General features: G+C 41.9%; 1 protein-coding gene and 1 long non-coding RNA gene across 2 annotated transcripts in view; both read left to right on the top strand.

The window, feature by feature from the left end:
- LOC309611685 overlaps nt 1-24,129 on the top strand; it is a 732,894-nt gene that overhangs the window by 125,324 nt on the left and 583,441 nt on the right. The window lies entirely within an intron of this gene.
- Nucleotides 1,196-23,464, top strand: PCYOX1 (prenylcysteine oxidase 1). The gene is made up of 6 exons (XM_082356477.1): nt 1,196-1,382; nt 2,491-2,697; nt 3,726-3,900; nt 18,897-19,108; nt 19,465-19,617; nt 20,132-23,464. The coding sequence occupies exons 1-6, from the start codon at nt 1,211-1,213 to the stop codon at nt 20,788-20,790; spliced, it is 1,578 nt and encodes a 525-aa protein (XP_082212603.1). The 5' UTR covers nt 1,196-1,210; the 3' UTR covers nt 20,791-23,464.

The raw sequence follows: 24,129 nt of genomic DNA, 5'->3' as shown, positions 1-24,129 counted from the left end.
TTTTTAAACCATAATTTTATTTATTTATTTATTTGGTTTCTCCGGGGCTTAGTTGTGGCATGCATGTGGGATCTAGTTCCTTCACCAGGGATCGAACCCAGGACCTCTGCATTGGGAGCTCGGAGTCTTATCCACAGGGAAGTCCCTAACCTTTCTTTTTATCCAACTTGTTTTCCTTCCATCCATACTGTTCTTCATGTTCATGTACTAGTTTTTTCTTTTCCTTTTTTTTGACTGGGTGGGGGTATTTTAATTACAGAAATGGGATCATATAATACCCATCACTCAGTCAGCAGTTTTTCTCACCTAACAATGCTAGGACAACAGATACTGATGCTACAAATCTTTTTAATGCTTGCATAATGTTCCAGCATATGAGGTGAGTACACTCCTTTTATTCATGTCTGTCACTATATATATATGTATATATATATATATATATATGTATATATTTTAAATTAATTAATTTATTTTTGGCTGTGTTGGGTCTTCGTTTCTGTGCGAGGGCTTTCTCTAGTTGTGGCAAGTGGGGGTCACTCTTCATCGCGGTGCGCGGGCCTCTCACTATCGCGGCCTCTCTTGTTGCGGAGCACAGGCTCCAGACGCGCAGGCTCAGTAGTTGTGGCTCACGGGCCTAGTTGCTCCGCGGCATGTGGGATCTTCCCAGACTAGGGCTCGAACCCGTGTCCCCTGCATTAGCAGGCAAACTCTCAACCACTGCGCCACCAGGGAAGCCCCTGTCACTATTTTTGCACTCCCTTCACTTTGGACCACCCCATCCCTGGTCTCCCCCATTTTTCCTTCTACCTAGTACCGTTTACCCATTCATCCCGTACCCAACAGTCCCGAACATAGTGATCACTCAGTAAAGTGTTTGTTGCACCCCCGGTCTGTCTCTGGCAGCGATTAGCTGTGTGCATTGTTTGAGCGAGAGCTACTGAAGGGACAGAAGGCACGACTGAAGAAATTAAAAGCTGGGGTGAGCCTCCTCTGGGGCCTTTGGTGTCTCCCTGAAGCAACGTGGGCTTCGGAGGGGCAGGGCGGGCTTGGGGGACCGAGAGGACCGGGTTGGCAGCTCTTGGAGGGAAGGGTGGCCCTGGGGTGTCAAGGGCCTGTGCAGCAGAGCGGGGTAGGTTGGGGGTGGACCTGGGCGGGGCTTGGAGGGGCGAGGCCAGCCAGGGGGCGGGGCGGGCAGAGAGCGCAGACTCAAATGCGGGCGGACAGCTGGGCTTTCCAGTTCGACCGCAGCGCTCCGAGAGCCGTGGAGCGCACCGCTGGACGGTTCGCCTGCTTGACCATGGGGCTGTGGCTGGGGTTGTTGCTGCTGTGCAGCTGGGGGTTCCCCGGGAGCGCCGAGCCACGGGCCCCGCCGGAGAATATCGGTAGGCGAGAAGGAGGCGGCGCGCGGCGGGGGCGGTGGGAGCGCGCCCCACGCCCGGCGGCCGCTGCCTGATGCGCCAGGCCGGGCACCCGCGACGCCCGCCGGGCCGCGCAGAACGAGCTCCCTGCGCAAGTGGAGCTCTTCCCGGTTCGCGCCTCGGGACCGCTTTACGTGCCCCAGGGGCCGCCCTTTCCCGGGCGTGGAGACTTGCCTACTTGAGCAATGGGCCGTGGAGGGGGGCGACCCGGGCTGGCGGGCGGGCGCCAGGCCTCCCTGCAGCCCCTGAGTCGGAGGCCTTGGGCTCCGGGGAGGCTGAGGCCCCTCCCGCGGCCTTCCCTTGCTGCACTTGTTGGGAGGTCGGTCTTCTGGCTGGTCCGGGAGCGACGGGCCAATTCCGCTCTGCAGATGAGAGGCGCACGCGGGTACAGCACACCAAGCAGCGCAGATAAGCTGACCGCGCTGACCACGCTGACCGCGTCTGCTTCCAGTGATGGGCTGGGGTGCCCTTCCCCCGTCCGCTTTGCTGAAGTCGGCCGGCTGGCACAGTCCCCTGGCTTGCACAAGTTCTCTGCCTAGGACGACTACACAGACGAAACAGTCACTCTTTTAGTTTGAGTCGTTTTGGTGGTTTGCCGCCTGTTTATTTTGTTTTGCTTTGTTCTTTTATTCCCCTTTAAGCCGTGTTCTTTGGAATCATTAACCTGTTTACATTAACGAGACAACAAATCAAGGCAAAAATGGCGGCCACTTTATTTGAAATGCGTCCTGGAGAGGCCCCACCTCCTCTGTTCCTTTGCATTGGGCACAAAGAAGGGTGTGCGGCGGTCCACTTGGTCCTTCCGCAACGAACTGTGAGAATCTTGGGCCATCTGGGAAAAAAAAAAAAAAAAAAAAAAGTGTAACTACCACTTTTGACTGGGGGCAGTGTCCAGATTCATAGTTCTATCTTCACTGCAGCTGCCACTTGCCTCCCCCTCCCCAGCCTTCCCTAAATTGTTGATAACAGCCTTAAGCAACGTCTGTTGTTGATTTATGGCCTTTCAAAAACAAAGCAAACCTACAAAGCTGGTAAGAGGGAAAAAAACCTGTTCCTTTTTTTTCCCCCATAGCGATTATTGGAGCTGGCATTGGTGGCACTTCAGCAGCCTATTATCTGCGGCAGAAATTTGGGAACGATGTGAAGATTGACGTGTTTGAAAAAGGAGAGGTGGGGGGCCGTCTGGCCACCGTGACTATGCAGGGGCAAGAATATGAGTCAGGAGGTTCTGTCATCCATCCTTTAAATCTGCACATGAAGCGTTTTGTCAAGGACCTGGGTATGTAATTTGGCCTTAGAGCTAAGCAGACTTCAATATGCATGGATATTGTTATCAGATAGGGAACTGAAACTTTCCTGCCTTGTTAATCGTCTTTTACAGTGAAGCTGGTAAAACTGCTTTCCTCACTTTCCTGCTAGCAGTTGGTACTGCCTTAGGAGCTGCTCTGCTGTAATGGGACACTAGTTACCTGTATCTTCAGTTATCTGGAATTACAGCCATGGGGCTCAGGGTGGGGATGGCTGCTGCTGTGGGTTCTCAAACCTCTGGGTTCGTGTTAAAGAATCAAAGAATGGTTTGAGTTAGCAGAAACCCTAGCGTGCTCATTTTGCAGCTGGGGAAATGAGGCCCAGAGACTTGAGGTGTTGTCTGGCTTAAGGTCACTCACACAGCTGTAGGTGCAAACATGTGCCTAGAACTTGGGACATCGGACTGCTTGCCTACCAGCAGAGGCACTGGACAGGTGTGGGGGAAGCGTGGCCGGCCTCTGCAGGCTCCTTCCTCAGGGAATATTGTGTAATTTTGGCCTTCTTCCAGTTATCAGGAATATCCAGTTATGCAAAATAGGATTTGCACAGGGATGGGGCTGACTTCTTTTCCTTAGCTGTTTGCCACATCTCCGGTGGACGCCTCCTGGGCCTCTTTCCTCCATGAAGGCGAGTGTATGTCAGGAGCCATTTACGCTGCCAAGAGCCAAGTCTGACATTTCTGTTTTTAAGTTGAATTCAGCTCATTCTCTGTTTTTTTCTTTTGACTTTTTAGTCTTTTTAGACTAACTATAGCCAGTCTCATTTTGATATATCTGCATGATCATCCAACCCATCTTTCAGGGAATCCACTTTTGGAAAGTGTGGTGTCTAGTGTATCACCCACTGTTCTAAAGATAGAGCTCCTTTAACATGTCTCCTGAGAACTGGGGGAAGCCCGAATTCACTCACTTCAGAATGTCCCTGATAGCTTCAGATTACCTTCTCTCATTTGAGCAGTACAGAAACCACTGACTTAGCTACCTTTCTTTGTTTTTGCAGGTCTCTCTGCTGTTCAGAGCCCTAGTGGCCTAGTGGGGGTGTATAACGGAGAGACTCTGGTATATGAGGAGAACAGCTGGTTTATAATAAACATGATTAAACTAATTTGGCACTATGGATTTCAGTCCCTCCGAATGCACATGTGGGTAGAGGATATATTAGACAAGTTTATGAGGTAATTCTTTCTCTTCCGTTTAACCTAAGACTTTTTATTAGATGATCTGTAGGAATTATAGTTTCTCGGAACAGTTCTCTACCTAACCGCAGCCTGTTTTTAAGATCGTTAGGCAAAATGTTTTGTATATAATACGCAGACCATTTATCCACTTCGAAGCTGAAAGGGTAGTTTATTTTTGCTTCTGAAAACATATTTTGCAAATGCTTATTTAATATTACCAGGCACTTTAAAATGCTCTACAAGTATTAACTCCTTGAAGTCTCATGACAGCTCTCTGAGGTAAGTACTGTTATTAGCTTCTTTTCACAGGTGTGGAAGGTGGAGGCTTAGAGAGGTTTCAAGTGTGCAAGTCCACCCGCCTAGTAACTGGTGGAGCTGGAGTTCTCACCCAGGCAGTCTGGCTCCAGAGTCCTCCCTCTTAATCTTGGAACTGTTTTAGTGTTGTGTGTAGATGAATGAGCTGATGTGTACAAGAGCTTGTAGAAAGGATCAGAAAACTTAAATGAGCTTTATTTAACTGTGACATGATGTTTCAGTGAGCCAGCAGCCTGAAATATCAGTCCTGAGCCCCAAGAATTTAAATTAGGATATTAAATTCCCACACTGTCTTGTGTAGTGAGAATACAGGTGCCTCTTTTCCTTCTCTATGTTTTTCTGTATTTTCAAAAATTTCTTTGTGTATGAATATGCATTGCTTTGGTAAGTAGGAAAAATACCATAAGATAACCAGTCTACCTTTGAAAGATACAACCTATTTTTTTTTTAAGGTCATTGGCATGTGCTAATTTTTATGCTGGTTTACAGTTTTAGATCCTGGAGAAATTCAGCTTGTAAATGCTAATAGTGTTTCATTACTGTGACTGTGCCAACATAATAAAATAATTGTTAAAAAGGTAAAATTAGGGACTTCCCCTGGTGGTGCAGTGGATGAGAATCCTCCTGCCAATGCAGGGGACACAGGATCGATCCCTGGTCGGGGAAGATCCCACATGCTGTGGAGTAACTAAGCCCGTGCGCCACAACTGCTGAGCCTGTGCTCTGGAGCCCGCGAGCCACAACTACTGAGCCCGTGAGCCCTAGAGCCTGTGCGCTACAAGTATCAAAACCCACGTTCTCTAGGGCCTGCGTGCCACAACTACTGAGCCTGCGTGCTGCAACTGCTGAAGCCCATGTGCCTAGAGCCCATGCTCCGCAACAAGAGGAGCCATCGCAAGGAGAAGCCTGCGCACCGCAAAGAAGATTAGCCCCCACTCTCCACAACTAGAGAGAGCCTGTGTGCAGCAACGAAGACCCAACGCAGCCAAAAAAAAAAAATAAAATTAAGTCTGTTAAAAAAAAAAAAGGTAAAATTACATGTCATATGACCAAGTATTGCCCAGCACAAATGTAAGAGGTGGATAGGATAAATGTACTCTAGTTTCTGTAACTTATAGTAGTTAAGGATTTCTTTCTTTCTAAACATCATTCTGAGGTCAATTTCTTAAACTCCTTTCCAGCGGGTACGTTAAGTTCAGCTATAGTGCAGGTTGTTTTAAAGTAGTCATTCATTCGTTTGTTCATTCACCAAATATTGAGTACTTATTATGTGCCAGGCAGTATTCTAGGTCCTAAAGATGTAGAACCCAGAACATGTCCCTGCCCTCAAAGAATACATACTCTAGTAGAGAGACAAGCAGTTTACTAGGAAAATATATAGAATTTGTGTAGAGACAGCCAGTCACTTTTTTTTTTTAATTTTTAATTTTTTGGCTGTGTTGGGTCTTCGTTGCTGTGCGTGGGCTTTCTTTAGTTGCAGTGAGCGGGGGCTACTCTTCCTTGTGGTGCACGGGTTTCTCATTGCGGTGGCTTCTCATTGCAGAGCACAGGTTCTAGGCACGCGGGCTTCAGTAGTTGCAGCATGCAGGTTCAGTAGTTGCGGCACGCAGGCCCTAGAGCGCAGGCTCAGTAGTTGCAGTGCATGGGTTTAGTTGTTCCGCAGCATGTGGGATCTTCCCGGGCCAGGGATCGAACCCTTGTCCCCTGCATTACAGCCAGTCACTTTTTTTTTTTTTTTTCAGCCAGTCACTTTTTAAAGAAAGGTGGCATGTTGCTGCATCCTCAGCAGGAAAATCAAGTTCACATGGCCTCAGATACAGCCTTGCCTGTGTGTATCAGTTTTCTTGACATGTAGAGAATTGCCCTTTGAGAAATTAAGAAATCACTTTTGAAGTGAATTCAGGGTATTATAGAACTGTGAAAAAGACCCAGTGAGGGGATACATGGATTATACTGTTTTTAAAAAGTTTATTTTATTGAAGTATAGTTGATTTACAATGTGTTAATTTCTGCTCTACAGCGAAGTGATTCAGTTATACATATATATACATTCTTTTTCATATTCTTTTCCGTTATGGTTTATCACAGGATATTGAATATAGTTCCCTGTAGATTATACTATTTTTGATTTTAGAAAACAATTCCCAAACTTTATGGAATTACTGCCACCCTCCAGTGTATCTTTGATACTTGATTATAGAGCCCTGACCTTTATGTTGTTTAAAGGGCCATCCATCATACATTTCTGTTTCTTTCAATAAATCAAGAACATGCAGATCTTATTTTGATAATTTTGTCATACCCTGTGAGATAGTAGGAGAAAGGGCAGGTATTGAGCCAGCATGTGCCGGATGCTAAAGTAGTGAAATACTGCTGGACTTGTGAAATAGCTACTACCTGCATGTTTTCTCTTCTCTGAGAGTCTCCTCCACTGCCCCAGCAGGGAGTCTTGACTCAGTTCCAGTGCTGTAGTCAGTCTACTTTCTGTTTAATGTTGTACCAGTTATTTAATATTTGTAATATCACCCATGTCACAAAAACCAGGATTGGGAGCCACAGAGGTTGCCAAAGAGGAATCTGGAACAGTGAAATCCCCAACATTTCAGTAAAGTAGTAGTTATTAATCCTGGCTGTACATTATATTCACATGGGGATCTTTTTTTTTTTTTTGGCCATGTTGCGTGGCTTGCAGGATCTTAGTTCCCAACTAGGGATGCAACCTGGGACCCCGTCAGTGGAAGTGCGGAGTCCTAACCACTGGACCACCAGGGAATTCCCAACATGGAGATGTTTTAAAAATAAGAATGATGTGGGACTTCCCTGGTGGCACAGTGGTTAAGAATCTGCCTGCCAATGCAGGGGACACAGGTTCAGTCTCTGGTCCCGGAAGATTCCACATGCTGCGGAGCAACTAAGCCCCTGTGCCACGACTACTGAGCCTGTGCTCTAGAGCTTGCGAGCCACAACTACTGAGCCCGCGCGCCACAACTGCTGAAGCCCACATGCTCTAGGGCCCGTGTGCCGCAACTACTGAGCCCGTGTGCTGCAACTACTGAAGCCTGTGCGCCTAGAGCCTGTGCTCCGCAACAAGAGAAGCCACCGCAATGAGAAGCCCGTGCACTGCCACAAAGAGTAGCACCCACTCGCCACAACTAGAGAAAGCCCTCGCATAGCAATGAAGACCCAACACAGCAAAAAATAAATTAAAAAAAAAAAAAGAATGCTGTGCTCTACTCCTAGAGAATTTTTATTTCATTGGTTTGGAGTAGGCATCTGGGCATTGGTGTGTTCACCTCAAGTGAATCTTGCCTATAATCAGGGTTGAGAACCACTAGGTTAAAATGTGTAATTGGAGAATATTCTTGAGTTTTTCTTTGAATGGTGTAAGAAACCTAAAGTCCTTGCTCAACATATTTTCTCCCTTTTTTGGATATATATGACAGATCCAGTTGGCTCCTTTTGAAAATGGCTTGTGTGATCTTCTGTAGAAACTTTTGGGAGATTTGTTGACCAGCTTTGGGGAGGTACATTGTCATTTTTGTGCTTCTATTTCAGAGTGTGCACGGTGTGAGCAAAGGCCCATGTGATAGTAGTAAACCATGATACTTGAAAGAGGGTTCAAGCTTGTGGTAGGCAACACCCCACACCCCTGGGAGTATGCATTTTTCTTTGCTGTTGAAGGTACTTGGGTGGAGATCCTGCTGCCCATGATATCCACACTTGCCAAGTCAGTTTCCAGTTCTGAGCATTTATTTATGCAGTTTTTCTGGTTGGATGCCATTTTTAATTCCCAAATTCATGTCTTATCTCACCCCTTTCCTAATACTCTAGTCACCATTCATCTCTCTTTTCAAACATTTCTTAAGTATTATATGGTGCACACCACACACACACTTGTGTTGTTCTGTAGTATGCATATTAGCCAGAATGTCATAGATATTCAGTCACATATTTGTTGAATTGAATCCTGTGGTCCACAAAATGGCTTCCTGTTGAGATATCTTGGCTTATAGGCTGGGTTCAAGCTCATTCTTGTCTCTAGCACTTAGTGCATTTCTGGGGACATGTTAGATCTTTAACACTTCTTGATCTGAGACTGATAGGACTCATAGTGAAAGGCTTTATAAACACCCTTTTTTTTTTTCCTAAAAGGAAAAAAGTTACTCCTAACAAGTCATTTTTTATTCTTTTTGTTTTCTCATTTCCCAAATCCAGTCTGTCTTGAATCCTGTCAGTCTTTAAAATATATTCAGAATTTCACCACTTCTCACCACCATCACTGCTACCACTTTGATCCAAACCACCATTATCTCTTGTCTGGCGGCATGTGGGATCTTAGTTCCCCAACCAGGGATCAAACCCGCATCCCCAGCATTGGAAGCACAGAGTGTTAATTGCTGGACCACCAGGGAGGTCCTGTCTGGATTATTGGAATAGCCTCCTGTGGTGGGCTGAATAATGCCTTCCTCCCTCTGCAAGATGTCTACATTCTAATCCCTGGAACCTGTGAATGTGTTATCTTACATGGTAAAAGGGACTTTGTAGATAAGATTAAGTTAAGGATCTTGAAAAGGGGAGATAATTCTTAATTATTTAGCTGGGCCCAATGTAATCACAAGAGTTTTTATAAGAGGGAGGCAGGAGAATCAGAACGAGTATTAGATGTGTTGATGGAAGAAAGAAGTTGGAGTGATGCTTGGAGGGGCCATGAGCCAAGGTGGCTTATAGAAACTGAAAAAGGCAAGAAAATGATTTCTTCCCTCAGAGCTTCTAGAAGGAACCAGCCTTGCTGACACCTTGACTTTAGCCCAGTGAGATTGACTTTGGATTTCTAACCTGCAGAACCATAAGATAATAAATTTGTATTGTTTTAAGCCACTGAGTTTGTGATAATTTGTTACTGCAGAAATAGGAAACTAATACACCTCCCAACTCATCTCCTAGCTTTTGCCTTTGTGTCATCACAATCCGTTTTCAGCATAGCAGCCAAAGTAGTTTTCTAAAAATCTAAGAGTCATCACATTACTCCTCTGCTGAGAAACTTTCAGTGGCTATTTCATGCAGAGTTATAGCCAAAATCTGTACCATGGCTTGGAAGACCTGATAGGATGTAGATAATCCCATTCATCATTTTTTAATTTCCTGTTTGTTATAGACAGAGTTGTGTGTCCTCCCCACCCCCAAACTTATATGGTAAAGCCTTAACCTCCTGTACTTCAGAATATGACTGTATTTGCAGATAGGGTTTTAATGAAGTAATTAAGTTAAAATGAAACCGTTAGGCTGGGCCCTATCCAATTTGACTGTTGTCCTTATAAGAAGAGTAGATTAGAACACACAGAAGAGGCACCAGGGATGTGCACAGACAGAGGAAAGACCATGTGAGGACACAGCAAGAAGGTGGCCATCTGCAAGCCAAGGAGACAGGCCTCAGAAGAAACCAAACCTGCCAACACCGTGATCTTGGACTTGTAGCCTCCAAATCTGTTGGAAATAAATTTCTGTTTAAGCCAGCCAGCCTGTGATACTTTGTAATGGCAGCCCTGGTGAACTAATCTACAGTTGATATTCTGCGTACTTGTTCACCCATTGTTGAAAGTGGGATATTGGAGTATCCGACTATTATTGTTGAATTGTCTGTCTCTCCGTTCAATTCTGTCAGTGTTGCTTCATGTATTTTGGAATTCTGTTGTTAGGTGCATATATGTTTATAATTGTTATGTCTTCCTGATGGAGTAACCCTTTTATCATTATAAAATGTCCTCCTTTGTCTCTAGTAACAATTTTTGTCTTAAGTCTATTTTCTCTGATATTAGTATAGCCACTCCTGCTCTCTTTTCATTACTGTTTGCATGGTATATCTTTCCCCATCTTTTTACTTTCAACCTATTTGTGTCTTTGAATCTAAAGTGTATTTCTTGTAGACAAGGTAAGTTGGATTATTATGATTATTTTTAAAATCCAGTCTGCCAATCTCTGTGTTGTGATTGGAGAGTATAGTCCATTTATGTTTAATTACTGTTGATATTAGCTTTTTATATGTCTTTTTTTTTTTTGGCTGTACCACACGGCATGTGGGATCTTAGTTCCCCACCAGGGATTGAACCTGTGCCCCCTGCAATGGAAGGCAGAGTCTTAACCACTGGACTGCTAGGGAAGTCCCTCTATATGTCTTATATCATTTTTGTTCCTCTGTTTCTCCATTACTGCTGTCTCTTTTTTTTTAATCCATTTATCTTTTGATGGATATTTGGGTTGCTTCCACCCTTGGCTATTGTGAATAATGCTGCAGTAAACGTGGGTGTTCAATTATCTCTTTGATCCTGTTTTCACTTTTTTTGGATATATACCTAGAAGTGAGATTGCTGTATCTTTTGGTAATTCTACTTTTAATTTTTTGAGGAAACACCGTACTGTTTTCCATAGCAGCTGCACCATTTCACGTTCCCACCAACAATGCACAAGGGTTCTAATTTCTCTACACCCTTGCCAGCACTTGTTATTTTCTATTTTTTAGATAGCGGCCATCCTAATGGGTGTGAGATGATAATCTCTTTGTGGTTTTGATTTGCATTTCTCTAATGATTAGTGATGTTGAGCATCTTTTTTTTTTTTTTATTTATTTTTGGCTGTGTTGGGTCTTCATTGCTGCGCGCGGGCTTTTCTGTAGTTGCGGCGAGCGGGAGCTACTCTTTGTTGCAGTGTGCGGGCTTCTCATCACGGTGGCTTCTCTTGTTGCGGAGCATGGGCTCTAGGCACGTGGGCTTCAGTAGTTGTGGCAGTCAGGCTCGGTAGTTGTGGCTTGCAGGCTCTAGAGTACAGGCTCAGTAGTTGTGGTGCATGGGCTCAGTTGCTTCGCGGTATGTGGGATCCTCCCGGACCAGGGCTCAAACTCGTGTCCCCTGCATTGGCAGGAGGATTCCTAACCACTCTGCCACCAGGGGAGTCCCTCTTGAGCATCTTTTCCTATGCTTGTTGGCCATTTGTATGTCTTCTTTGGAGAAATATCTATTGAAATTGTTTGCCCATTTTTTAATTGGATTTTTGTTGTTGCTGAGTTGTAAGAGTTCTTTATATATTCTAGATATTAAACCCTTATCAGATACATGGTTTGCAAATATTTTCTCCCATTTTGTAGGTTGCCTGTTCACTCTGTTGATTGTTTCTTTCACTGCACAGATGTTTTTAAGTTTGATGCAGTCCCATTTATCTCTTTTTGCTTTCGTTGCCATATCCAGGTGATCATTGCCAAATCCAATGTCATGAAGCTTTCTCCCTATGTTTCCTTCCAGGAGTTCTATAGTTTCAGGTCTTATGTTTTTGTCTTTAATCCATTTTGAATTAATTTTTGTATATCATCTAAGGTAAGGGTCCAGTTTCATTTTTTTGCATGTGGATATCCAGTTTCCCAGGCCCATTTGTTGAAGATACTATTCTTTACCCCATTGTGTAGCCTGGGCACCTTTGATGAACATTTGATGATATACATGAGAGTTTATTTCTGGATTCTCTGTTTTGTTCCACTCACTGATCTGTATGTCTGTTTTTATGCTGGCACTAAACTGTTTTGATTACAGTAGATTTGTATTATGCTTTGAAATCAGGAAATGTGAGACCTCCAGCTTTGTTTTTCTTTCTCCATATTGTTTTGGCTATTTGGGATTTTTTGAAATTCCATGTGAATTTTAGGAATTTTTTCCAGTTCTGCAAAAAAAAAAAAAAAAAAAAAGTCACTGGGATTTTGATAGGGATTGCACTGAATGTGTAGATCGCTTTAGGTAATATGGACATTTTAACAATTTCAGGTCTTCCAATCCAAGAACACAGGATGTCTTTAATGTCTTTCAGCAATGTTTTGTAGTTTTCAGTGTACAAGTCTTTTTGTCTCCTTGGTTAAGTTTACTACTAAATATTTTATTCTTTTTGATGCTATTGTAATGGATTGTTTTCTTCATTTCCTTTACGTATTGTTCATTGTTAGCATATAGTGCCTTTAAAAAAAATTGAGATATAATTGACATATGACATTATGTAAGTTTAAGGTGTACAACGTGTTGATTTGATACATTTATAATACATATTACATTATGATTACCACCATAGCTAGTTAACACCTCTGTCATATCACATAATTATTATTTCTTTTATGTGGCAAGAACATTTAAGACCTAGTCTCTTAGAAACTTGGAAGTATATAAAATAGTATTGTTGGCTATCATCATTATGCCGTGCATTAGATCTCCAGAATTTATTCATCCTCTAGGTGCTGCCTTCTTTTGTTTTAGAGAGTGTACCATTTTAATTCTCTTGCTGTTTCTTTTAGTATACATATTTTTGTTATTGTGTTAGTAGTTTCCCTGGGGATTACAGTTACTATCTTAACTTAAAATAATGTTAATTGCTTAAAACAATGTTAATTGAATTAATACCAACTTAATTTCAATTGTACACAAAAACTTTACTCCAATATAGCTTTGTTACCTCACCATACTTTGTGCTATTGTCATACAAATTATGTCTTTATGTTCTATAAGCTTATTAGTTTTATAATTATTGCTTTATGCAGTTTTTAAAAAGTCAGATAAGGGAAAAGAATTTCAAGCATATACAGTAGTCCCTTGGTATGCATAGGGGATTGGGTGCAGGACCACCCCACAGATACCAAAATCTGCAGATGCTCAGATCTCTTACAGTTGGCCCTCTGTATCTGTGAGTTCTGCATTTGTGGAAATGGAGCCACAACTGTACGTTTATTAGAAAAATTTGTGTATAAGTGGACCCATACAGTTCAAATCTGTGTTGTTTAAGGGTAAACTGTATATCTTTATACTGTCTTTTATATTTACCTATTTAATTACCTTTACCCATTCTTCATGTGGATTTGAGTTTCTGTCTGGTGCTATCTCAGCCTGAAGGGCAACTTTTAGTATTTCTTGTAGGGCAGGTTTGCTAGTGTTAAATTATCTGTTTTTGTTTACCTGGGATTATATTAATTTCTCTTTATTTTTGAAGGCTACTTTTGCTGGATATAGAACTCTTGGTTAATAGTCTTTTTTTTCCCCAGCATTTTCAATATGTCATCCCACTATCTTCTGGACGTCATGGCTTCTGAAGAGAAGTCAGCTCCTAATCTTACCAAGGATCGTTTTTGCTGGATGAGTTGCTTTTCTCTTGCTGCTTTCAAGATTTTCTCTTTATTTATCCACAGTTTAACCATTATGTGTTTAGGTGTAGATTTTTTTGAGTTTATCCTTTTTGGATTTGTTGAGCTTCCTGGATGTATAGATTAATGTCTTCCATCAAATTTGGGAAATTTTTGACCATTATTTCTTCATAAATTTTTTGTCCGTTTCTTTTTTCTCCTCTCCTTCTAGGATTCCCATTATGTGTATCTTGGTATGCTTTTTGTTGTCTCACAGGCTCCGAGGCTCTGATCATTTTCTTAACTCTTGATTCTTTCTGTTCTTGATTGTATAATCTCAACTGACCTTATCTTTAAATTCACTGCTTCTTCTGCTGTTTCAAATCTGCTGTTGAGCCCCTCTAGGGACTTTTAATTTCAGACTATACTTTTCAATTCCAGAATTTTAAATTTTTTTCTATAATTGCTTTCTCTTTATTAACAGTCTATTTGTTCTAATCAACATTGTTTTCATACTTGCTCTAGTTCTTTAAATATGGATTCCTTTGAACATATTTATAATAGCTGATTTAAAGTCTTTGTCTATGGGACTTCCCTGGTGGTCCAGTGGTTAAGACTCTGTGCTTCCAATGCAGGGGTCGCGGGTTCAGTCCCTGGTTGGCGAACTAAGATCCCATGTGCCGTGTAGTGAGGCCAAAATAAATAAATAAATAAATAAATAAATAAAGTCTTTGTCTAGTAGGTCCAATGTCTGGGTTTTCTCAGGGAAAGTTTCTGTTGACTCCTTCTCCCCCGCCACCCCATGTATGGGCCGTACTTTCATGTTTCTCTGAGTATCTCGTGATTTTTGTTGAAAACTGGACATTTAAAATAATATTAAACGGCAGCTCTGGAAATCAGAATTTCCCTTACCCCAGGTTTGTTGTTGTTGTTTGTTTGTTTAGTGACTTTCTGGGACTGATTCTGTGAAGTCTGTATTCTTTGCCATGTATGGCTATTCAAGTGTGTGTGTTGGGATATGTTTGCAATGCTCTGGAGGGTGGTTTACAACTCTACTTTAGCCTTTACTTCTGGCTTGCTGAAAGCCTCAAGGTCAGCCAGAGGTGACAGATTCGGGCCTTCTCAGGTCTTTCCTGGGCATGTGACAGTCTTGTACATGGGCATGAGCTTCTAGGTCCCCAGGAATGAACTGGGGTTTTTCATTCCCCAATATTTAAAAAAAAAATCTTTTGGTAAGCCTCTTATTAGCCCCAGTTGGTATCACAGCCTCAGGCAGCTGATGTTAAATTGCCACTGATGTTTTTGACAGATGCAGTCAGGATGGGCTGTTTGTACAGAGCAAGCTCTGAATCAGGTCAAAAAAGACAAGCCCTAATCTAAAAAATACAACAAACTAGTGAAAATAACAAAAAGAAACAGACTCACAGATGCAGAGAACAAACTAATGGTTACCAGTGGGGCGGGGGGGAATACAGGGGTGGGGGACTGGGAGGTACAAACTATTAGGTGTAAGATAGGCTACAGGATGTATTGTGCAACTTGGGGAATATAGCCAATATTTTGTAATAACTGTAAATGGAGTATATCCTTTAAAGATTGTATTTAGAAAAAGAAAAGGACAATCCCTGAGGATAGAGCTTTTGAGTGAGTTGCCAGATAGGGCAAAAGTGGCACTTCTCTGGGAATGGGAATTTTGGGATGCTCCAAGCCTGTTTTATCCCCTCCTGTGGCTGCCAGCTTGCTGGTTTCACAGGGATTGTAGTTGCAAGGCTGCTGATTTTGAAGGCTACCTTGTTGCTAGCAAGATGGGAATGGGAATAGGGGAAGTTAAAATACCACAAGGCTCATTTGTTCTTACAGACATTCAGCCATTTTTCTTGAATAAATTCTCCTGGGATTTTATTTCCAGAGTTCTGAAAAAGTTGATGTTGACAGTATTTGTCAGTGTTCTCATTGCTTTTACGTAGGGGCAGATTTTCTAAGGTCCTTACTCAATTATTGTAGAAGTGCTTCATCCCACCTTCCCTACTTTTTTCTGTCTGTACCTCTACCTGTTCTCCTGAATCTCTCTGCTTCAGCTGCAGTACCAGGTGTGCTGCTGTCATAAGGCCTTTGCACTGCTCTTACCTCTGTCTGAAATATTCCCCTCCAACTCCCATCCCTGCAAGGCTTGTATCCTCACCTCCTTTGGGTGTTTGCTGATGGATCACCTTCTCAGTGAGGCTTTCCTTGACTACTTATTTTTTTGTATCATCTTATTTAGAGTTGCAACCCTGTCAGCTCCAAGCATTTCCAATCTTACTTTTTAAAAAAAATTTTTATTTTTAATTTTGTTTATTTGTTTTTGGCTGCATTGGGTCTTCGTTGCTGCACGTGGGCTTTCTCTAGTTGAGGTGAGTGGGGGCTACTCTTCGTTGCGGTGCGTGGGCTTCTCATCGTGGTGGCTTCTCTTGTTGCGGAGCACGGGCTCTAGGCATGCGGGCTTCAGTAGTTGTGGTGCACTGGCTTAGTTGCTCCGTGGCGGGTGGGATCTTCCCAGACCAGGGCTTGAACCTGTGTCCAATGCATTGGCAGGCGGATTCTTAACCACTGTGCCGCCAGGGAAGCCCTCCAATCTTACTTTTGATGTACTTTTCTCCTTGATAATTATCATCCTCTAAACTGTCATGTAATTTGCTTGCATTTCTTTATTTATTTTATTGCCTGTTTCCGCATCTAGAACAAAAGCTCCATTAGAGCAGGGACTTTTTTCTGTGTTAGTACTGACTTCTGCATCCTTAGCACCTAGAACAGTGTCTGACTCAAAGTTGATGCTCCATAAATAAATATTTGTTGAATGATTAAATGAATGAATGAGTGAATAAATGGGTAGGGGTTATACAAATGTAGTTTAAAAAGAAAAGAAGTTTGTGTAAGCAATCTGATTAGCAGAAACTATTAGTTACGTCTCACTGTTTAGTAAATAGGCATTCTTTTTTTCTTAAATTTATTTATTTCATTTATTATTTATTTTTGGCCGTGTTGGGTCGTCGTTGCTATGCGCGGGCTTTCTCTAGTTGTGGTGAATGGGGGATACTCTTCGTTGTGGTGCACAGGCTTCTCCTTGCGGTGGCTTCTCTTGTGGCAGAGCACAGGCTCTAGGTGCGCGAGCTTCAGTAGTTGTGGCTCGCAGGCTCTAGAGCGCAGGCTCAGTAGTTGTGGCGCACGGGCTTAGTTGCTCCGCGGCATGTGGGATCTTCCCGAACCAGGGCTGGAACCCGTGTCCCCTGCATTGGCAGGCGGATTCTTAACTGCTGCACCACCAGGGAAGCCCGTAAATAGGCATTCTAATGCAGGGGTCTCCAACCCCTGGGCCCCGGACCTGTTAGGAAGCGGGCCGCACGGCAGGAGGTGAGCGGGGACGGGGGTGTGGGTGGGGGTATGGGGGGAGTGGGCTGGGCAAGTGAGCGAAGCTTCATCTGCCGCTCCCCATCGCTCGCATTACCTCCTGAACCATACCCCCCGCCCCGTCTGTGGAAAAATTGTCTTCCATGGCACTGGTCCCTGGTGCCGAAAAGGTTGGGGACCGCTGTAATGCAACTAGTATTGTAAAGCAGTTACAGTGCTCAGTGTTTATACGGTATATATTGTCTCATGTCACCCTCTACGAGGCCTTTACTTAGGAGGCTTGTTTGAGTGGGGTTGGGGCTCAGGTGGGAGGAGGCAGGGAATAATTTTTTTATAACATCATATTTAAGTTATTTAATTGGCTACTATTTTGTCATGCTGACCATTAGCAAAAGATTGCTCTTCATTTTATGAGGTATTCGGTGTGTTATTTTTCTGAAGAACTCAGTGTTTTCATCTTACTTTTTCCAACTTCCTAGGGACTACAAGCCAAACAGTATGGCTGGAAGGAATTATTTTAATTTCTCAGTTTTGGCACTGAGAATTTTTCCACAAAAATACATTCAGCATTTTGTATACTACACTGTTAGACAGTAGGTAATGTTGAAATGGATATGACATTATCTCTGCTCTTTAAAAAAAGTACAGATTATTTTGAGAGAAGAAATTTGATGTAAAAACCCTTCTATGATCACTGGTAGAGATCTTTCCTTGGCATTTATTTCTTCCTTTCCTTCATACACTTATCTGTGCATATGCCTGAGTACCTGTTCCTAACTGTAAGTTCCTTGAGAGAAAGAAACCATGTCTTCCTCATTTTTGTATCACTTGCAACCTGAAAAAATATGTATTGAATTATTGCATGAACTAATTTATGTGAACATTTTTTCAAGTCTCTAAAGTGCAGAGAAATGTCAGGTGATAGTTCCTAAAAATTAAATAATTTGAAGTAGTATCTAAGTGCTGAGCATGAGTGCTAAGTTTTATGGGACTTTCGGAGGTGATGACATCACTGTGGACTGGGAAGTTGGGTAAGACTTTGCTAAGGGGGTGGGATTCAGGCTCTGAAGGAAAGTGTAGCTAGTTGTTCTATGATTAGGGATGGGAAGTGTATTCCAGATGGAGGGAAGAGGTAGTGCAGTGTTTGGGAGCAATATCCAGAGCATGTTTAGAGAGCAGTGAATGAATGGGTCAGCTGTATTCAAGTGGAAGATTGTGTGTGTGTGTGTGTGTGTGTGTGTGTGTGTGTGTGTGTGTGTGTGTGTGTGGTTGAAGGCAGAGGGGGATAGTGGTTCTTGAGTCTTCTACTTGCCATGTGACTTTTAGACAAGTTCTTTAACTTCTACTTTGTTTCTTTATCTGCAGCTGAGCAAAGGAGTTAGTTAGACTTGATGAGTTTGGCTCTAAAAATCCATGATTTTTTTTTTTAATGTCAGAACTTTAGTAAGTAACAGTAATACGCAAGATGTTTTTGAGTAAGTGGATGGATGACAAAATAAGGGTATTTTAGGACATCTGGGAGATTCATAAATGTTTCAAAGAAGAGAAACTAGAGGCAGGTAGATCAGTTATTCATTTTAGTAGTTTGAATATAAATCCTCATTTAAGATCAGGGAGATGAGAATGAAGTAACAGAAGAGATGTTAGAAAGATTGATAAGTTTGGTTTCCTTCTTAGGTGGGAGAAGCAGAGAGGAGAAGTGAAATGTTTAAATTTGAAACTAGATGAACTGAGGATGACATGTAGGATGTTGGGAGTAACTCGTTATTTTTGGTTGTGGGAGGAGAGAGGATCAAGTCTAGTGGAAAGGTAAAGTTTAACTTTAGACATGTCTAAGTGTGCTCAAGATAAGATGAATAAGACATACCTTCTTCTTGAAAGGTGCTCCCAGTGACCATATTAATGCAGAAGAGTGTATATAAAGGACAGTGGACTTGCCCCAGAGGAGGCGGAGGGAGAGGGAGGCCAAGAACCTCTGGGATACCTGGGGCAGATGGTGACTGAGGTGCATCTCACAGGATAGGTAGGAACTCATCAGAAGGACACATGAAAGTCACTTTGAGTCTTAGAATGCTATTTTCCTTCTTTATGTGTACCCTTCCCCCTGTCTTGTTTGGTGTTTAATGGCCATTTCCTTTCTGTTCAAAAGGATCTACCGCTACCAATCTCATGACTATGCCTTCAGTAGCGTAGAAAAGTTACTACATTCCCTAGGAGGGGACGACTACCTTGGATTATTTAACCGATCACTTCTTGAAACCTTGCAGAAAGCAGGCTTTTCTGAGAAGTTCCTCGATGAAATTATTACTCCTGTCATGAGGATCAATTATGGCCAAACCATGAACATCAATGGCTTTGTAGGTAAGTCAGGGCTTGGAATAGTTATGGACATTAGTTTACAGAGTGGTTTACCTGATGCTATGATGGCTCCTTACTTTAGGCCATGATTTGGAGAAGACTACCTTTCTTTGTGAAACCTCAGACACAATAAAAATGTTGGCAAAATTGTGTATTGTAAATGTGCATTTCTATGGGAACAGAGTCTTTAGCTTTTATTAGTTGAATGCTTCTCATCTGGGGTAGATTTTGCTCCCAGGGCCATTTGGCAATGTCTAAAGACATTTGGAGCAGGGCTCAGCTAATTGGGAAGGGAGAAGGGGGTAGAGGGCCTCTTACAGAGTCAGAATTAAAACACATTTTCTTCCTACTGCTGACAGGGGCAGTGTCAATGTCCTGTACTGATCCTGGCCTTTGGGCAGTAAAAGGTGGCAATAAACTTGTTTGCTCACGGCTCCTTCAGGCTTCCAAAAGCAATCTTATATCTGGCTCAGTAATGTCCATAGAGGAGAAAACAAGGACCAAGCAGACAGGTAAACTTGAACTTCTATTTTATTGTTCCCTAATTTTCCCTGCAGAAAATAATTGCTCAGGGAGAAAAACCTCTTTCTCCATCTCTCACTCAGTTCCAAATGATGGAATTTTAGTTTCCTGACCAGGGATCAAACCTGCGCCCCCTGCACTGGACGGCCAGGGAAGTCCCAAATGATGGAATTTTAAATTGGAGGTGTTGTATGTCATGTAGAAATATTCATAAATGTGCTCAAGTACAGCAGCATGACTCTTCGGATTTAAAAAACAATTTCATCCTCAAAAGTAACAATTTCATATTTTGTACTTATTGACAAGATTTTATTTCCATTCCAAGTAGAAAATTGGCCTCATTGTAATACAAATGCAAGGGATAATTATCTTAAGGGATAAAACTTGTTTAATTCCTTAGAATTATAGAGAAACTATTAAGAAGGTATAGACTTATTTTTAGAAGGTATAAAATATAGTATGTTAGAAACATTAAAAAAATGTATGCTTCCTTATTTCCTCTAGGAAATCCCACAAAGGTGTATGAAGCGGTCTACCAAACTGGATCTGAGACCCATTCAGATTTCTATGACATTGTCCTGGTGGCCACTCCATTGAATCGAAAAATGTCCAATATAACTTTTCTCAACTTTGATCCTCCAATTGAGGAATTCCATCAATACTACGAACCTTTAGTGACAACTTTAATTAAGGGGCAGTTGAATTCAACTGTCTTTACCTCTAGAGCCTTAGATGAGTTTGATCTTGGTACAATCTTAACCACTGATAATCCAGATTTGTTCATTAACAGCATTGGGTTTGTGTCTTCTGTAGAAGAAAATAATAATCCTCAACCAAAAGCGGATAGGGCACACGTTTGGAAGATCTTTTCCGCAGGACCTCTTACTAAAGAACAAATTTTAAAGCTCTTTGTGTCCTATGATTATGCTGTGAAGCGGTCATGGCTTGCATACCCTCATTATACGCCTCCAGAGAAATGCCCTTCCATCATACTCCACGATCGACTTTATTACCTCAACGGCATGGAGGTTGCAGCAAGTGCCATGGAAATGAGTGCTGTTGCAGGCTACAATGCTGCTCTCCTCGCCTATCACCGCTGGAACGGGCACACACACATGATTGACCAGGAGGAGTTATATGAGAAACTTAAAACTGAACTATGAAATACCACTATTTCTTTTTTTCCCCTCCTGGTTCCAAATGGAATTATCACTGGCAAAAAAGAACACAGTCTGAGCAGAGATGATTTTGAATCAGGTATTTTGCCGTTATCATTGTTTAACAAAAATAATCCCGGTGAATCATGAGAAATACAAGGTTCTAATTAAGCATGAAGGCATAACTATTGCATCTCCAAAATTTCTTTATTCTTTCTTTAATATCCATCAGCAATGTTTCCCAAACGTCTCTGATCATAAGAATCATCTGGAGTTTGTTAAACGTACGGATTCTCTAGCTCCTCTGGAGATTCTGATTTAATAGGTCTGGGGTGGGGCCCTGAACCAAACCTTAAAGGATTTTAAGCTGGGCACTTGAGGAAGACTTATCTGTTAGTTCAGGACTAGTTCATTTGTGCTTCGCAGCTGGATGTGATCTTCAGTCAGATACAACTACTATGGGAGCTGGTATCTTATGCCTGGCTTTAGTAATTTATATTTTTCAAAGTACATATGCCCATGCTTGAAGCCTTGACTTTCAGAATGTTCTTTTCATTGCTTCTGTTTTATTGGGGGTGAAATTCAGAAGTCTTAGTTTAGTATAAATTTAAGATGTCATACAAAAATCTTAAGTAAAATGAAAAGTACAGGCTATTGATTTAAGAAATTGGCCTTCTATTATCAAACCCTCACCTGAGGAGCTTTTAAAAATAGTGATAGAGCTCCACAGCAGAGATTCTGATTTAGTTGATGGAGGATAGGACCTCAGCTTTTTGTAGCTTTTGAAAGTTCCTAACTTGCATCCTGGGTTGAGATTCACTGATGGTGGCGGTTTATGATGTTTCCCAAGGGTTTTTAGTGCCTTAAAAGTCCCAAGAAACCCAATCCATTATCAAAGCGGGTCCGTGTTGCAAAGAATGATTTCTCTCAGTGAGAACTCTAGTAATCTTGATAGTAAGATGCGTTGACAGTCTCACAGCAGAGGCGACTTAGATTACTCCAGAGCAGTTGGCACTGGAGTAGGATATTCAGCAAGACACCTTCCTTGATCAGATCCAGTGTATGTTCAAACTGTTAAATGCTTCTAAAGGTACTGTAGCATTTTGGTTGAGAAATTGGTTGCTGAAATCTTTTGGGGCCCTGGTTCTGAGCCTCAGCTGTACATTGGAATCACCTGTAGGAGTGCTTCCTGAATGATTCTAATATGTAGCCAAACTTGAGAACCAGTTCTCCATCTGTACAAAGATCATGAGTGACTGTCCTTTTAGTCACTGGAAGGACAGGACAAGTAAAAGCTTGTGAATTCTAAAAGTAACTGCAACCAAGTTAACATGTATTGTTTTAAAAAAAAAAAAGTCCTCCAGATTATAGCAAAAAAGAGAACATTGATTCTTAAAACAGTTTCTTCTCTATTACAATTGTGAACATTAATATGCCAATAAAACTGCCAAGATATATTTGATGTAGAGGCAGGAATTAAATTTATAGTTTGTCAAAGGGTCAGCTTTTTACTATTTTTATTCTTAAGTATGTTGAGACATTCATATTTTTTCCTTTTGTGGTTTAATGAAGACAGTTATGTAGAGAGTGTAATACTATTATGTATATGCTAAAAGTGGGTGAATACTAATGAGGTAATTTAATTTCTATCACTTATAGACTTGTTTTGCGATTGGATATATTTTTACTTAGAACACCAATTTAAAAGGTTGCTGTTATATCAAACCCAACTCTGTTTTCCAACAAGGCATCTGAAGTTGTTTCCTCAAAGAGCAAAACAGGTTATCCGTACGTCAAGCATATTAGTATTAATGCAATTACAGTATTAAAAAAACTTTTTTTTTTAATTGGAAGAAAAATCCTATCAGGGCCCATTATTCCAGGAGGCCGCTCAAATCATCTTTTTACAGAAGAGACTGGTAAAAATTATGCAGGGGCTGAATGAAGGCCAAGTTCTGCTCCAGTGGTTCTCCAACTTGAGTGTGCATCGGAATCAACTGGAAGCCTTGTTAAAACATTGCTGAGCCTCACCCCCAGAATTTGTTTCAGTAGGTCTGGAGTGGCATACGAAAGACTGCATTTCTGTTATGTTCCTAGGTGATGGTACTGGTCTAGGAACCACACTTAGAAAACCAGTTCAACAATTCAGCTCTACGTGGCTGCAAAAAACACAAGCTTGTCGACATTCGTCAAGAATTAAAAAGAGGAGAATGGAAAAATAAAAATGTATTGGCCTTCGTTAGTTTGATCCCTCTCGCTATTCTTTTGCTGTAAACATTTCCTATAAATAGGAAATACCACTTTACATACACATAAGCCACCCATTTTATCATACTTTACAAGTACCTCACATACTGTGTGTACACCCCACTCTCCAGTTTTAAAGCGATTCATGATTTGTAGGCTTTTTACCAGATTACAAAAAGAAGCTTAAGCATTTGCTTGATAGGTTTCTTAAAGTTAGGTTTATGATACAACCATCTGTAAAATATCTCTCATTTGAGCTTGTGAACCATAAAATTTATGAACTAGGTGAATATATCACGGGCAGCGTTGTCACTATCTTCTACTCCACAAAGTACCACAATGCACTGGAATGTTTTTCTCTGGAATTGTATTTCTACTCCTGTATTCAAAAAAATTTCCCACGTATGTTCAAAATAAAACCATGATACCATGACTTCCTGTGTTTTACTTCTGTTGTACTATACGGTTGACCCTTCAACAATGTGGTGGGTAGGGACGCCGACCCCCGAGCAGCCAAAAATCTGCGTGTAACTTACAGTCAGCCCTCTGCACATGTGGTTCCTCCATCCAGTTCAGAATCCGTGGATTCAAACCACCATGGATGGTGTAGCACTGTAGTATTAGTAAATTATTTACTAATAATCAAAATTATTTTGGAAAAAATCTGTATAGAAGTGGGCCTGCACAGTTCAAACCTGTGTTGTTTGAGCAAAACCGTACTTGGAATGTAAACGTATGTGAAAAAGTCAGAGTCCATCAAAGTTATGGCAAGAACTTTGAAAATTCCAGTTAATGTTTCAGAAGAAACCCACTCAGGCTTGCAGCTTCTTTATCTCTGTTCAGAGGTAAAAGATACAGAAAATGGGCATCCTTGCCCATGTTTCATATTTAGTTAAGATTCTTGTATTTTAATGCATTAAAAACCTCGGGGACTTCCAGTGGATGAGCATCCGCCTGCTAATGCAGGGGACATGGGTTCGATCCCTGGTCCGGGAAGATCTCACATGCTGTAGAGCTAAGCCAGTGCGCCACAACTACTGAAGCCCGAGCGTCTAGAGCCTGTGCTCTGCAACGAGAGAAGCCACCACAATGAGAAGC

This window comes from Balaenoptera borealis (genome assembly GCF_965194805.1).
Source record: "Balaenoptera borealis genome assembly, chromosome: 15".
NCBI classification, from domain to species: domain Eukaryota; kingdom Metazoa; phylum Chordata; class Mammalia; order Artiodactyla; family Balaenopteridae; genus Balaenoptera; species Balaenoptera borealis.
This window is presented reverse-complemented; position numbering and strand designations above follow the sequence as displayed.

Excerpts from the sequence above, each read along its gene's own strand:
- PCYOX1 (XM_082356477.1), top strand. The coding sequence starts at position 1,211 with ATGCGGGCGGACAGCTGGGCTTTCCAGTTCGACCGCAGCGCTCCGAGA. Across the intron at positions 19,109-19,464 it reads GAACATCAATGGCTTTGTAG|GGGCAGTGTCAATGTCCTGT; the intron begins GTAAGTCAGGGC and ends TACTGCTGACAG. Across the intron at positions 19,618-20,131 it reads AACAAGGACCAAGCAGACAG|GAAATCCCACAAAGGTGTAT; the intron begins GTAAACTTGAAC and ends TATTTCCTCTAG.